This window comes from Diceros bicornis, chromosome 3, assembly GCF_020826845.1.
Source record: "Diceros bicornis minor isolate mBicDic1 chromosome 3, mDicBic1.mat.cur, whole genome shotgun sequence".
NCBI classification, from domain to species: domain Eukaryota; kingdom Metazoa; phylum Chordata; class Mammalia; order Perissodactyla; family Rhinocerotidae; genus Diceros; species Diceros bicornis.
In genome coordinates this window covers 71,031,564-71,047,914 of record NC_080742.1, presented here as the reverse complement: position 1 = coordinate 71,047,914, position 16,351 = coordinate 71,031,564, and the positions used below count along the sequence as shown (strand labels likewise).

Genomic DNA, 16,351 nt, shown 5'->3' with positions numbered 1-16,351 from the left:
AAGGTTTCAGTAAATACTTTATCTTAGCCTATATGGAGAATAGGAGGTTTCCAAAATTTTAATTAAAAAATAAGGTTTATATTGCCAGTGTGAAAAATAGCTTTGCAGTTGTTTTCAAATTCTTCATCTGCCTTGAGAAATACTGATGGTGTTGGGGAAAAATTGTCTCGTAAGCACATTTTTCCTATGCATCCCAATTCTTCATAAATTCAGTTTTTTTCTTAATTCTCTAAACTCAGCAGGGTTTCTCAAAGTTGATTCCAAGGAACTAGTAATTATGAGTAAAATCCAAGCCAATCAAATGAAACCAACAACTGGCTCTGTGGCCAAGAAAAGTTTGGGAAATGCTGAACGGTTAAACAGGTTTCTGTGCTATTGGATTCCTCACAACATACCATATTGCAGATGTTCATTGTGAAGGTGAAAGAGGAAAATAGTACGCAATTTTTCTCAAACTAATTTGACATGGAACCCTTTTATTGTGGAACATTCAGAGGCTAGTATGCAGTGCTTTTTAGCAAGCAGATTGTTTTTTAATTGTACCAAATGACATTATATAAACTTTATACTGTATTCTCTGGAACAGAGGCTGAGGAGCCAATCAGAAAAAGATGTATAAGCCAAAAACCATTGAGATAGCAATTTTCTTAAGTGGGATCCATCCTCTAAATGAGGTATGAGGTAGATTGAGAGCAATTATTGGACCATCTTGTTACCAAATCACAAAATGTTTGCAATACTTTTGAAAAATAAACGTATGCTAGGCAGCCTTGAAAGTGAGGTAGAGAAGACCTCTGTCCTTTGTAGTATGAGGCAATTCCTCACTCCTCAAATATCAGCCCACATACCCATGTGCCATTTATTATGGAAATTTCACTTACACTTGTTTCTTTCATTTAAGGTTTAGTAAAATGCCTCATGTGGAGGTAGCATATTAAGCTTTAGCAGTTTTTAAAAATTTAAGGAATCTTTCCATTTGTTAATGAAAATAGCTCCCCTAGAAATGAGACAAGATGGTGCCCAATAATAATAAAAAGAGAGTTGAAGGTGGTCAATGGGAGACAGTGCAAGACTCGCAGCACTAGAGCTTGGTTACTCCTGGAGATGGCAGGGCTGGGCAGAAACAGTACTGGGATTTGGGTCAGTGGAAGGAACACTGGAATGAGAAGGCAACAAGAGGACTCTAAGTGGGAAGAGGTGAAAACTAAAAGAAGATGTAGGAAGGTGCCAGAGACAAAATCATGCTTCCCTATATTGTTTTCAACTGTCCTAGGAATGTGCACCCTAGTCTAGGAAAAGAGGCCACCGTCCAGGTGAACAAGATCTCATTGTTCATGCACTCATTCTTTCATTCATTACACAAACATTAAGTGTCTATTTTATGCTGGGCACTGCCCTCAGAACAATGGAGGAGAGGGACAACACAGTGTAATACATGATAATAGAGTATGTATAATATTATGGGAGAAGAGAAGAAAGAGTAACTAACAGTGTCCACACCATTCATAAAAATCTTCATAAAATGGGTGATATGCAAGTCGTGACCCCTCAGTAGGAGATTGCCAGGTGGCTACATTAGGTAGTGTGGGGATGGAATGGAGACTTGAGAGCAGAGGTAAGTAATTCAATAAGGCTGAAACACAGAGTGGATATGGAGAAATATGTAATGTCCAGATTCCTACATGTGTTGATGGTAGGGGCTTATTAAACTACAGACAAATTAAAAAACTAGGTTACCCACAGGGATCTGAGGTAGGGACTGAGTAATATTTTTTAATAGTGGATAATCTAAGAGATCATTCTCAGGCTCTAGCAAGGAGTTATTTTTTGCTTTTAATTATTCTACAATTCTGTAAAAAATTCTTTGATTTGGATATTGCTGAATGTGCTAGGGAATGGTTCTCAAAACGCGGTCCCCAAACCAGCAGCAGTGTCAGCATCACCCGAAACTTGTTAGAAATGCAAATTTTTAGGCTCCAACACAAAGCTACTGAATCAGATGCTTTGGGGATGAAATCCAGAAATCTGTATTTTAACAAGCTCTTCCGATGATTCCAATAATCTAAAGTTTGAGAACCATCATAACAGGTGTGATAAATGGCAGACAATATTGGTAACATCTTCCTGTGTCAACGTCAACATCATGTGAAAAGTAAAAAATTTACTTACGTTGTACATTGGCTGTATGTTGGCTCATTCATTCTAAACTTCTCACTGTATTTAGAATTATCTAAAGGAAAATCCCTAAAGATTCATAATTCTAATAAGGTCAGAATTTCCTTGTTTTAGACTTTAATCAATAGGTGTATGAACACGAGCAAGACATCTGTAAAAATGAAATAATAACACTTCCTTTGCAAGTTGATTGTGAAAATAAAAATAACAGATATAAAGCACCTGGGACATACTAGAAACTCGAGAGAGGTTGTTGTTGCTATCAGCATTGTTAAACTATAATTATAATTACTATTACTGTTATACATGATAATTACTCACAAGTTAGCCTTGTAAGCATGCAGCTGATTAAGTGGTGTGATTTGTATTTTAAAACAGGGTAGGCTCCCTCCTTCAAAATATCAACCCTACCACCTGTTATTGCATCAATTTAGCTTTATTTTGGCAAATACATTCTACTCAATAAATATTTATTGATTGACTGAGTGAATAAATAAATCTATTAAAATACAATTACCAGTAGTGGGGTTGGGGCAGAGATGTCACAGTTTAAGTCTATATTCACCCACATGTCAGTGTTTGGTTAAGAAATTATCAAGGATTGATAGAAATGGGGCAAATGTTGCATTCCCTTTAAAGGCTGGGGCAGGTAGTGAAAGCAAGAAGAGTGCTTGCTAGAAGGAAGAGCCTAGAAGAAAGCAAGTATCCCTGAGTGTGATAATGGGAATGTTCTCAAACACATATTGTGCATATTTCATGCTTTTGCTTGAGCTTGGACTTGGCAATGGGGCTAAACACCAAAACCTCTGGTCTAAAAAACCATTTTGTAATATTACTACTTATTTAGCTTAACTGATGTTTTTACTGAACGGACTGCTTGCTTGACTTAATTAGCTGGTTATTTTTGCATAACTTTGATATTTGTCAAACTGCCCATTTCTAGATTAATCTAAAGTATCTTAGCCTAATAAATGTTTATTGTTTTTCTTTTTAAATTTCCTGAGAAGGAAAACAGGAAATATCCTTGATAACTTTTTTAGTTTCATATCCACTGTTCTTTCTTAGATGACTATGTTCATCTAGCAACTGGGCATATCACAATAGGTAATAATATTCAACTTTATTAAGCCAATATTTCTAGTAGCCATGATGTGCAAAATTCATTGCATTACGGCAGAAACTTAGAATATAGGACATTTTTAAAGATGCCAAAAAGCATTCACGAAACATGCTTTTCAATTTAATGTACTTTAAAAATATCACATTTATTTATTTTTGCATTCTAAATTTATTTAGGCAAAAAGGCTTCTACAATATTCTAAGATTTTCTTTATTGATTTTCTTGTTATAGATGACAAGGTTTGAAAAAATACTGATATTTTGGAGATTAGCTTTTTTGAAAATGAGATTTGTACTTCCTACAGTTTTCATAAATGTGGCTTTTTTTTTGGCATAGAGAAAATGAATTATAGGTAGCTCCTATATTAAAGAAGGAATTTCTAGAATGGAAATGGATGGGTGCTGAGGAGCTATGCTTTTTGTAGAATTTCTATTATTTTAAAGAATGTATATGTGTGCCCAGGAGAGGGATTATAGTGTGTGGGCAGAGCCACAGTTTTGGTACATGAAAGTCCCTGGTGGAGGGATCAGTTATGGCTGAAATTCCTCCGTCTCTGCTTGCAGGGCCAAATCGTGCCCTGCATGATTCTACAACTGTCAAGGGGGTGCCTTTTTCTAACCCTCCCCATTTATTGGATTATCAGTTCTATGTATTCATGTTAACTGGACTATTTGTTACTATTCTCTACAATAATTAGTTAAAGGCTAGGTACTTGTTCAAAAAATGGGGGATTCTGTCAAGCAGGAAACTACAAGGCTGAAAGAGAGATTCTTTGCTCAAAGAAGACCTCTGACAATGGACATGAACAAGTTCTCTGGACAATGTGCTGTGTGACCATACTCTTTAACCTGAACTTTCCAAAGAGTTACTTTATGAGATTTTATACTTTAATAAAGAGACTGACATTGTTCAAAAGCATATTTAGAATCCTGTTCTGGAATTACCTACAAAGACTCTTAAGAACTGCACCAAAATCTCTCATGATATTTTATAATTATACCACATTACCTAGATTGCACATCTACTTTAGTCAGGGTTATAAATGGTTTTTGGATATTAAAAAACAATGAATCTATCCTTAAAAGACAATGACGTAGTGTCCATGAAGAATACTGGAAATTTAGCACCATAGTCCTGAGGAAACTACAAAAGAGATTGCCAAAATTATTTCTAATCAACAAGAGCCCAGACTCTCAAGGTGACAATTTTGACAAAGAATGAGGAAGGGAAGTGTGCTAGTATTTAGTCAGTTTTCCTGAGAGGCAGCCTATCATGGTGTTGAAGTGTCTGCACCTGGGAGCCAGATTGGCTTAGATTGAATGTTCTCCAATTTATTAGGTATATGACCTTAGAATTTCTCAATTTCTGGGTACCTTAGCATTCTCATGTACAAAATAGGAATAATAATGGTAACTAACTCGTAGACTCGTGAAGATCATATGAATTATTTTTTGAAAAACATTAAACCAATCCCTGGCACATAGTAAGCCATCAGTAAATGTTAAATATTGGTAATATTAAAGTATGCTTATATAGATTTATACATACATTTGTATATAATCTTAATCTTATTGTGAGGTAGGTACTGTTTTTCCCATTCTGCAGATGAGCACGCACATCGTTTACATCGAGAAGGATTAATCAACTGGCTTAAAGTTCAGAGAAACAGTAAACTGCTAGGCCAGGAATAAAACTCAGCTATAAATGATCATATTTCTTTCACTTCCTGGGTCATCTATGTAAAATATCTGAGACACATTTTGGTGCCCTTTAATAGGCCTGGTCTACTGGAACCAGCTTGACCCCTGGTGGACAGAGGCTAAATGAATCAGATCTAGAAATCTAGTTCTAATAAAATTTGCCAGGAATCTATCTTTGATGTTACTACTGTCATTAGTGCTGTTCACCCGATATTTCTTTCTTTCTGCCTCTGGTTGCATGGTAGGATTGCCTTTCCCACCCACTTTGAAGTTACACATGGCTATGGGACGTGATTAGGCTAAAGCAATAGACATGGAGGAGGCTTGCCCCCCTTCCAGGAGGAGGTTTTAGGAGTCACTGTGTGATTCATCATGTCTTTTACCCTTGCTTGAATGATTGCAGTTGGAGTCATGTCTTTTACCCCTGCATTATGGTGTTTCCATCACTGGACCAGTAATGGAGCTGCAGCATGACTGAGAAATATTCCTTGTTGTTTTAAGCCACTGAGATATCAAGGTTCTTTTTTACTGTAGTACAACCTAGCTTGTGCTGACTGATGCAGCTATTAACCAAATCAATAGCCAGTAAGTGATTTTAAACCTCACTATAAAAAGTGGGAGACGCTAAATCATGGTTGCACAATGCTGAATACACACCTTCTGTGCTCTCCGTTTGTCTGCCCGTTGATTTTGGTGGTAGATCCGACTGAAGTTGGACACAATCACTGGAACGGGTAGAGCAATGACCAAGACCCCACTCAGCGAGCAGATGGAACCAAAAATCTTCCCTGCTATGGTTTTTGGTACCATGTCACCATACCTGGGTGAGAGAAAAAAATATATTGCTTAAGTCACAAAAAGTCATTTCCACTTGCTACAAATAGCTTTTTGCTTTAAGTCAAATGATTTTTTGGACCAACCTATCTCTACTTCATGACCGCAATACACATGGCTTAAGACTTTAATAAACCAGAAATTATGAATATCTGAATACAAAAAATTACCTTTCAACCTTGAAGAAACTGATTGTAATATTTAGAAATTTCTCTGATTGGAAAATATTTTAAGCCAGATGATGTAATGATAGCTCTTCACCTTGTCCTTTATATAATACGGCATAGTTCTTTACATTTATTTAATAATCAATATTTCCATGCTGAATTTTATAGTCCAGATAACACTCTTGTCCACTTAATTTTTTTTAACATTGGATTGATTATGAAATTTAAGCAGAAAAAGTAGTCTATCATGTTCCTTTCATCTGATATAATCACCTAAAAAATAAACTTTCCAGGGTCCCATTAACCTTCACTTGTGAAATCCAATGGCCATTTCTCCATGATAATCTTACTCAATCTCTCTCTCTCTCTTTTTTTTTAATTCATTGACTTCTTTCTCCTTGAAACATTTTCTGTTGGCTTCAGTATTAGAAAATTCCCTTAGTGGTCCTCTTACCTTATTGGCTGCTGCTTTTCTATCGTCTTTTCTGGCTTCTTTTCCCTTATCTGATTTCTAAATCTTGGAGTAATTTAGGTCTCAAGCTCGAGTCTTCTTATCTTCTCCATGTAAACCCTCTTCCTATGTGATTTCATCCAATCTCATAGCTTAAAACAATCTACATGCTGCTGAGGCCCTAATTGACATTGACAGTCCCGATGGCTATCTTGAAAATCAAACTCATCTTCAGCGGTCTGGTCTGATTATTCCTACCCCCGGATGTTTAAGAGCCATTTAAGACTTAAATTAGCCAAAAAAGAACTCTTATTTCCCTAGCTTCCTCTACACCCCTCACAGTCTATCACCATTAATTAAATGGAACCGCAAACCACCCAGTTGCTCATATCAAAACTGAAAGAGCCACCTGATTCCTCAGTCCCTCCCTCTCATTTCTCAGCTGGTCTTGTTGTCTCTGACCAAACCAAATTATACCCCATTTGGGTCTCCTTCCTCAACCCCTATTTTACCACAATATTCCAAACCATCATCATCTCTTGCCAGAGCCATGGATTTAGCTTCTTACCCGAACTCTTTTCCACATTTACCACTTTACAATTCATGCCAACATAGCAGCCAGAGTTATGGTTTTAAAAATGGAGATTGTAGTGTTGCTACTTTGCTTAAACCTTCTAATAGACTTGAAACTAAAATAAATCCAAACTCCTCATTTTTGTCTCCAAGGGCGTACATCATTTAGTTCCTGCCTATATTTCACAGCAACTTCCACCAAGCTCACTGTCCTTCGGCCACACTGGTCATTTGGCTTTCTGTCACAAGTGCAGCCCCAGATCATCATTATTCAGGTCAAGACTTAAATGTCTCCATTCTCGAAGTCATTTTCTGGCCACCTTATCCATAGTGGTCTTATTCTCTCCCCCAGTTATTCTCTATAACGTTTTCCCATTTGTTACCTTCACGGTACTTAGTAACACACGATATTTTCTAACTTATTAATGTATTTATTTTGTGACTTCCCACCTGCCCTTCTGACATTAGAATAAAACCTTGATAAAGCAGGAGCTGCTCTATTCATTATTATTTATTAATAGTATTAGTTTATAGTAAAAAACAAAACAAAACAAAACTCCAAGAACTGAAATGCTGTGTCCATATGAAACAAGGTCTCTCTCTGTAGTCCATTGGGGAAACTAAATCATAATCTGAAGATTATGGCAGTGAGGAAACAGTCAAAACTAAAGGAATTTATAAGGTGAGCAAAAAAAGGCTTGGGGATTTTCTTACCACAGGGATATGTCCGTGGAATTGGAAGATCAACATTTTATACAATGCTGTGTGCACATGAGCCAATTTCTCTGTTTGTCACAGTTCACACTGAGTGCCCGGCCATACTTTATGAACGTCTTTCTCTTCACACTGATTATGCAGTAGGCCCTGGAGAAGTCTAAAGCTCACCTAACCCCCATATGCACACACATACAAGCAGCTTTTCAAAAAAGGGATTTGATTTTATTATTATTATTTTTTATTTATTTTTTAATTTTTTGTTTATTGCATTAACATTGGTTTATAACATTGTATAAATTTCAGGTGTACATCATTATACTTCTATTTCTGCATAGATAAAGGGATTTGATTTTAATGTCTACCAATTAGGACCTAGAAACTGTTTCTCAAAAGGGAAAGTAAATAAAATTCGGCTATTTGTTATGGCCAGAGAAGAAAAGCATTGAGTCCATGTAATTAAAATAAACCTTTTAAAACTTAAATACATAAAATAAAATAGCTAAATGAATCCATCATTTAGTTTTTCCTACCTCTTTCTGAGTTTTCTTTTTTTTTTTTTTTTTGGTGAGGAAGATCAGCCCTGAGCTAACATCTGTTGCCAATCTTCCTCTTTCTGCTGAGGAGATTGGCCATGGGCTAACATCTGTGCCCATCTCCCTCGACTTTATATTGGAAGCTGCCACAGCATGGCTTGACAGAGGTGTGTAGGTCCACACCCGGGATCCAAACCCGTGAACCCCAGCCCACGCAGCAGAGCGTGTGAACTTAACCACTACACCACTGGGCCGGCCCTTAAGAGATTTTTTAAAATTAGTATTTATTAACTATTTTTTGTATTCTAGGCTCACTATGTCATAGAGCAGGAAGGCCAGCATTTTGTAATTAGCAGAGAAAATTAAGGGCTAAACTGTGTGGTATGGACCCAAAGCTCAGCAAGACTTCAACAAGATGAAGACTGGTAAGTTCAGGTAGCAGGTGGTGGTAGTGGGGATGGGGAGTAATTGTGCACTCAGAAGGGCCAAGCCTGAAAGAAGCAGAGAGAAAATGGATTCTGAGGGACTCAGTCAAAGGGATTCTGGGCCCATTGATAAAGCAGGTTTTCCTGGGAAAGTAATTTTTGAGGAGGTGTCTGGGATTCAATTAGAGAAAGTATCACTGCAAATCCTTTCTGAATGTAAACAGAGACTATAATACAAGCAAATAAAGCAGAAAGCACACTTGTTACTCAGAGGGGAAAAAATGGGTAGAATGAAATATCTTGCTCGTTTTGTGACAAAAAAAGTAGAAAGTAAGGAAATGAAGCAGCTTGCTGAAGGGCAGCAAATTCACAGCCTAGAAGGATCCATAAGGGAAAAGTGATTACAGAACATAGGGATGGTTTAATGTCATAAGGCTATGCTATTCTGCATCAAATGCAATTATATTTGTTATTTACCTCCATCGTATTTGTTTTCTAATCTAGATTTCCTTCATAATCAACAAAGCGTGGATGAACACTTGAGATGACTGGCCAGGACTGTAATGATTTTGATGGGAAGAGGAAGGGAGGAGGAAGCACTCATGGGCAGGGACATCATGTCTCATCTTTTTACTCTTGGGTAGAAAGCCAGAGCTTTCCCACCTTAGAGAAAATTCGAGTGGTCCCCAAGTCTCTGCTGTTGGGAAGCTAAGGCAGAAGGAAGTGGTGATAGAGCACAAGGGAGGAGAATGCGCAGGATGCTAAGGCTGTGCAGACTGCCCTGTGGTCATTGGTGTAAGGACAGCCTGAGCCCTTGGCCGAGTCCCAAGGAGCACCTGCTGTCTCCTTCCACACACCCCTTGGTTCTGTATACATCACCCTTTCTGCTCTTCTCTCTGTCCCCTTCTCCTTTTTAAGATTGGCCTGCTGTTGATATTTGTAATATTTTAAGCATATTTCACTAGTTTGAATATGTTGGAGAATCCTAAAAAAGATACACAGTATGATTTGCATATGTTCTTATGTTGGCCATTTTGTCTCTCTTCTCACTTAGGAATGACCTTGAGAATGGTAGTGGGTAATGTTTATCTGCAAACTTGTACTTGGGCACAGAATCTGCTGGGGATGGGAAATAACTCTGGCAAAACCAGCCGCTTTCCTTTGTTTAACAAAGGATCTTTTAACTAGTATTCAAACTCTTAGTAAGAAGCAAAATAGCATTATATCCTCAGGAATCAGATCTCTCTGAAACGGTAGAAGAAAGGCTTAGAAGCTTTATCATGAGAAGTGACACTTACTGTGGCTAAACAATCATTTAAAGTTAAATATTGCCTACAATACTGCTAACTTTTAATGATTATTTCTATTCTAGGCAACTTGTTTACCAGTTGGTATTTTCTTCTTCATAGTTCATATAAAAATATGCCTCATTTTTCCTGACTCCTTATTCTTAAATTTATGCTAAGCTCAGCAGTATTATATATTCTATCCTTTCTTTCTTCAGAGTTTAATATTATGTCTCTGGTCTTCAAAAATCCATTTCCCAAAAAGACTTACACTACATTACATAGATGTGGTTTTGTTGTTATAGACACATTTTTTTCTATATTTAGATAAAACTGATTAGAAGATTGTAAGGGGCCTCTAAGGTCAAATAAGATAAAAATTGAATTATTGTTAAAAGATAGATGAAAACAGGAGAGAGAATTGCACAATATAAAAGAATAACTCACAAGAAGTTTTACATAATAAAAATGAGCAGACTTGAACTTTGCTAATTGAAAGAAAGCTTTTCCCATACTTATTCCACTTTCTTCTGCTTCTAACTTTCCCTCTTCCTCCTACATCCACATGTAGAGCCACTCCCATTTCTTTCTGCTCCTTTTTCACCCTGGACATCTGCCAAATCTTATGTTTGCTCCTTCCTGTCCTCCTCACATGAGTTAAAAAGGTGCAATATGGAGGTGTCATTCACATAAAAATGTTAATTTTAAATTTGCACACACTGCCCAAAATACTTGGTTAAAATGACATCTTTTGCCATTTGTTAAAGGTTATATTGAGTGGAGGGCCAGTTCCTCAGAAGAGATTCAATTTTTGGTTCTCGAGGATTTTAATCTCAAATGTCATCCAAAAGTTTCCTGCAAGGTACTTCAGGTACTTCAATTCTGGCATGCACTTAATAGCAAAAAAGTGGCAAAATATAGTTAATTCAGATGAACTAGTAGAATTAACATATCTTCTATCTATCTATCTGTCTATCTATTTATCATCTATCCATCCATCCATCCATCCATCCATCCATCCACCCACCCATCTTCCCAATTTATCAATTAATATCAAAATAGGTTGGAAAGTATGCATAATTTTAAAACACAATACATTGTAAACCAAATTTTACTAACATCCACTCAATTTTTCCCATTTTGGCATGTCTCCAGAAATCAATATGGTTAGAGTGTGGTGTCTTTAGAACTCAAATGGAGAAATATTTCCTCGAATTTTCTTACACTGTTAGCTTCCTAGTCCTATTCACGTAGTTTCTATTTTTTCTTCTCTTTTTATTTGAAGAGTATAAATGTAGGCTCATTTGATAAAGGAGAAATGTTATATAAGGCAAAGTTCCCCAGCTAGGGCATGACTTCCCATCTGTGAAACTATTTACCTTGGATACTAAGAGAGAAAACAAAAACCATGTATTTTATAAACAAGCATGAAGGTAGAAAAGATCTTCATATAACAGGAAGGAAATGCTGATTTGAAAATAAACCTTGATGTTTACTGTAACGTAATCTTTCACTCTCCCTTTTTCTTTTTACAATGAAAAAATCTTAAATTGCTAGGTGTAAGTAATAAAGTGAATAGATTCTGCACAGCTGCACAGAAGTCCAGGAGCATTCTGTATGTTGTGTAGGACAGGTACTAGTTCAATAAATATTGTTACATTAGTTAAAAAAAAAAACCCAACCACTGCATGTGGGACAGCAGTCAGTATTTAGGGGTGTAAGTATTTGAAAATAAGGTATCTGCTATGATATGTCTGAATGTGTCATCCCCAAATTCATATGTTGAAATCCTAATGCCCAATGTGATGGTATTTGGAGATGGGGCATTTGGGAGGTGATTAGGTCATGAGAGTATAACCCTCATGAATGGGGTTAATGCTCTTATAAAACAGCCCCCTCTGATCTCCCTAGCTCCTTCCATCATGTAAGGACACAGTGGGAAGGGCAGTCTATGAACCAGGAAGTGGGCACTCACCAGCTACCACACCAAATCTGCTGGTGCCATCTTGGACTTCTCAGTCTCCAGAACTGTGAGAAATAAGTTTCTGCTGTTTATAAACTAGCAAGTCTGTAGTATTTTGTTATAGTAGTCCAAACGGACTGAGATGGTATCCTTAAAAAAATTACTTGAAAGTAAGTGACATAAAATCTTGGTGAAAGCTATTAGTTAATTGTGTGTGTGTGTGTATTTTAACTACTGATTTTGTGTTTGAATTTTTCTCCTGGACCTGAGTGCTATTCAGAGAAGTCTGAGAAATAATTTCTTCTGACCTGGAAGCTGGATCACTTCTCAACTAATAAGTCTACCCCTTAGGGTCTCAGTAGCTATGTTATTCCTGGATTTTCTGCCATCAGCTTGGTATTCTAGAAGGATCACCATTTGATGGATAATTTTCACAGTAGCTGCAATGTTTGCAAATAGCAAATGACTTTTTTTTTCTTTTTTAAGTGTTGCTATGTAACACCTCTTGTGGTGCAGAACTTGTTTGCCAGAGGGGCCTGGTATTACTTTGACAATAAACAGATTTCTCTTTGACATTTTAAAGTCAATGTTTGCCTAAAAAGCTGCCTTGATTTTGTCTCCACTTCTCTTGCCTGTAGGATCAATCACTACACTATTCTAGCTGTGTTTAAAGCTTAAGAATTTTTTTGGATTATATCACCTATATAGTTATTTCAAGTATTCTGTGTTCTCTCTTGTTCTTCAAATCTAAGCCAAATTTTGGGCTACTATTCTTTTACAAGTGTATTTTTCTTTTTGACTTTTTCCACTGTTCACAACATTAATAATCTTAGCATCTACTAAATGAAAGGGGCAGCTAGAGGATCCCCCCACCTTAATTAGTGGTTCTTAGCCAGGAGTCCATGGACTTGTAAGGAACTCATAGATAAAATTCAGGTGAGGCAGGAACTCCATGACAATGTATGTCTTCATAGGCATTTTCCTGAGAGTTTTCAGAGCTTTTATTAAATTATCATAATTATGGATCAAATAATGTTAAAAACTTATGGTCTGAATATTTAAGGGCCTGTCAATGTCATATATTATCAATATAAACTGTTTGAACATGCATTGTACAAGAGAAATGCTGTACAAATATCAGCACTGGGGTCAGCCCTGTGGCTTAGCAGTTAAGTGCACGCGCTCCGCTGCTGGCGGCCCGGGTTCGGAAACCGGGCGATGCACCACTTGTCTGGCCATGCTGAGGCGGCGTCCCACATACAGCAACTAGAAGGATATGTAACTATGACATACAACTATCTACTGGGGCTTTGGGGAAGAAAAAAAAGAGGAGGATTGGCATGGATGTTAGCTCAGGGCTGATCTTCCTCACACACACACAAAAAATCAGCACTATTTTACAGCTGCAGAAATACCAAATAACCACTAGGGGGCATAAAAACCTAAATGAAAGTTCGGAAGCAAACCAGAATCTTTTCTGGTTTCCACAAGCTAAGAGAAAAGTATTTCCAGTAAATTGCCTCTACTGATTCCTTATCTTGCCTACACACATTCAATATTTAGGATATATTTTAGGCATCTTATTCCTCTGGAAATAGTTGAACAGGACAAAACCTCACCAATTTCATACATTATCTATTTTCAAGGTGTTTCTAAAAAGATGCAAAAGAATTCTGACAGCATTTTTTTATTTGTTTCTTTTAGAAAGATAAGTAAATTTCTGTAATGCAAGATATCACTAAAGCATAATTTTAAAAAAGAAGGCCATTGACCAAGACCCTTAGTGTGAAAATTAGGGGAAATTAAAGGATTGGGTTTGTGTACTGAAATGGGGAAAATCGGGGAAAGGACTAAGATGCTTTCAGCACATCTACTCACATTTAAACTCTAAGCTCTCAACATGAGATTTCAGTGGGGCTGACTGACTGTTCCTCTGGCTTGTGCCTTTTTCAAAAATAAATTATTATCTGTTTCCTATTTTTTCTCTTCCTTTTAGCCTGTTACATGATAAAAAGAGACTTTAATGGTTATATATGAAACATGATTATGACATAATATCCTAATAAAATGTTTCTTCCCTAAATGAATACCACCAATAAGTCTTTATAGTCTCCTTTAAAGAACATTTTCTTATTTTCAAAGTATGCTTTTCAGAGCTGATGTTTCTAACACTTACTTTATTCTTCATTTTTTAAAAAGTTATGAAAATATATGTACAATTGATTATTGTGAGGCACACATTAAAAAAACACTAGGGACTGGCTTTCCCAGCTGTGGGACCTCCGGATATATTTCCCCCTGCTTTGGGATCCTAGTCTTTGTTGCCTGGAGCTATCCTTTCACCCTCACATATCTTAGAGTCTGATCATGTCATTATCCAGCATCAAAGCATCCATTGTCTCTCCATCACCTGCAGGAAAAAGCTCCAGCTCCTTGGCATGACAGACACAGCTCTTCCTGGCTTGGCCATCCCATCACCCACTGCTTACCCACACGTACCCTATGTCCTAATTGGAACAAATAACTTTCTATTACTGGAATGTACTATGTCCTTCCATTCCTCTATGCCTTTGTATATACTGTTCTTTCTAGAATATTCCCCTTTCCACTCCCACTGCATAAATCCTTTGGGTGAACTCCTAATTTACATTGATAAAGCTCAGGCATCAGCTCTTATCTGAAGAATTCCTTGACTATTTTATTTCTGTCCAGTTAGAGTAATATTCCCCCTCTTCAATGCCTCCTACGCTGCTTGCAGCTAATAAGAGTACAATTAGTTTTTTCCAGGTCTATTTTCTCCCACTAAACTATGAGGCCCAGGAGGTCAAGGATCATGTCATCATTATAAACCCAAGTCTAGCACAGAGCTTGTCCAGTGCTGAGCAAATAGTTGGTACTCAATAAATGTTTATTGCTTAAATAAATCCTCCAGGGAGAGGTCTGATGGTAAACAGTAAATATGGGAGGGAGTGAAAGGGAATACACACCTACTGCTTTTTTTCTCTTAACCAGATTTCCTTTTCTTCTCCAGGCCCAGCATCATCTCATCTCACTTTGTCCAAATTCCTCTTTGGATGCTTAGATGATATGCCCAGAATAACCTATTTCTATACTGTCAATTAATCTTACTTTTTATATCCAGAGATATCGTTTCTAACCTACATGATTTTAAACGAACAGAGAAGCCGAGAGACCTGACACTTCCCTGGTTGCTACTTGTTTTCCATTGTCACATGCTTGACCAACATATATCCGGCCAGAATTTCAAAATACAAATCCACCTAAATTGGACAGATTTGCAATCCTCAAATGCCCAACAATTTGAATGAATACTGACTCCTGGTTCTCTGAATCTCATATATCATCCTGAGAAATGGCTGAGTCTTTCTGTGCCACTCTAATCTTCTCTAACGTGCTGCTAATCTTAGCTATCGAGCACTAGTAAATCTCTGAAAATTCCATTGTTTAGGATCCATTTTTCTTAACAAGGTCATTTCTGGTTATGTCCTGGGAGTGTATGGGAGGAGGTCTGTTTTCTTCAATCAGAAGAAAGTTAATCCATCAAGCAAATCAAGGTCCCAGCGAATGCCTGGTCGTTTGGGTTTGGGGCTGATGGCCCCAGCTTCCACAGGATGCATGTTTTGGTTTTGCATCCCAAGGGGTTCATCTTCAACACTGTCAGAGCTGCTCTCACACTGAGGGCTTTCTTCAGTTACCTGCTGCTGTTGCTTCCGTCTCTTCTTGTCCTTTGAAAGGTAACTGTTGGAGGAAGCTCCTCACTGTGCCTAGTTTCAAGTCACTGCTGTGGCACTGCAGGCTGTCACCCAAGGAGCCAAATCCCAATGTCATTTCGACAGTTCTTTTCTTTCTTTTTTTTTTTGTGAGGAAGATCAGCCCTGAGCTAACATCCATGCTAATCCTCCTCTTTTTGCTGAGGAAGACCGGCTCTGAGCTAACATCTATTGCCAATCCTCCTCCTTTTTTTCTTCCCCAAAGCCCCGGTAGATAGTTGTATGTCATAGCTGCACATCCTTCTAGTTGCTGTATGTGGGACGCGGCCTCAGCATGGCCAGACAAGCGGTGCGTCGTGCGCGCCCGGGATCCGAACCCGGGCCGCCAGAAGCGGGGTGCGCGCACTTAACCGCTAAGCCACAGGGCCGGCCCACGACAGTTCTGTTCATTAGTCTGTTTTCTTATAACCAGCCACCTCTCTCACTTGCTGATACCACCAAAATTATTCATTGTTTACAATCCATTCAAAGACTCCTAAATGCCTTTGCCATGGGAAGAGGGAGGAGATGGTCCCCAGGATTATGCTCACAGCACCAATCTTAGAGAATTCAGTTAGGCAGCATAAAAGCATGAAGTGGAGATGTTTATCATGAAAGTTTTCATTTTTTTCCACCC

General features: G+C 37.7%; 1 protein-coding gene across 1 annotated transcript in view; it reads right to left on the bottom strand.

Annotated features, from left to right (window-relative positions):
* Window positions 1-15,793, bottom strand: part of LOC131399941 (potassium voltage-gated channel subfamily D member 2-like) — a 28,400-nt gene extending 12,607 nt beyond the window's left edge. Inside the window, exons 1-3 of the mRNA XM_058534598.1 lie at window positions 15,661-15,793; window positions 7,229-7,259; window positions 5,653-5,815 (exon numbers count right to left, since the gene is read on the bottom strand). Coding sequence (XP_058390581.1) covers window positions 5,653-5,815; window positions 7,229-7,259; window positions 15,661-15,793 — 327 coding nt within the window. The remainder of the gene's footprint in view (window positions 1-5,652; window positions 5,816-7,228; window positions 7,260-15,660) is intronic.
* Between the last annotated feature and the right edge of the window lie 558 nt (window positions 15,794-16,351).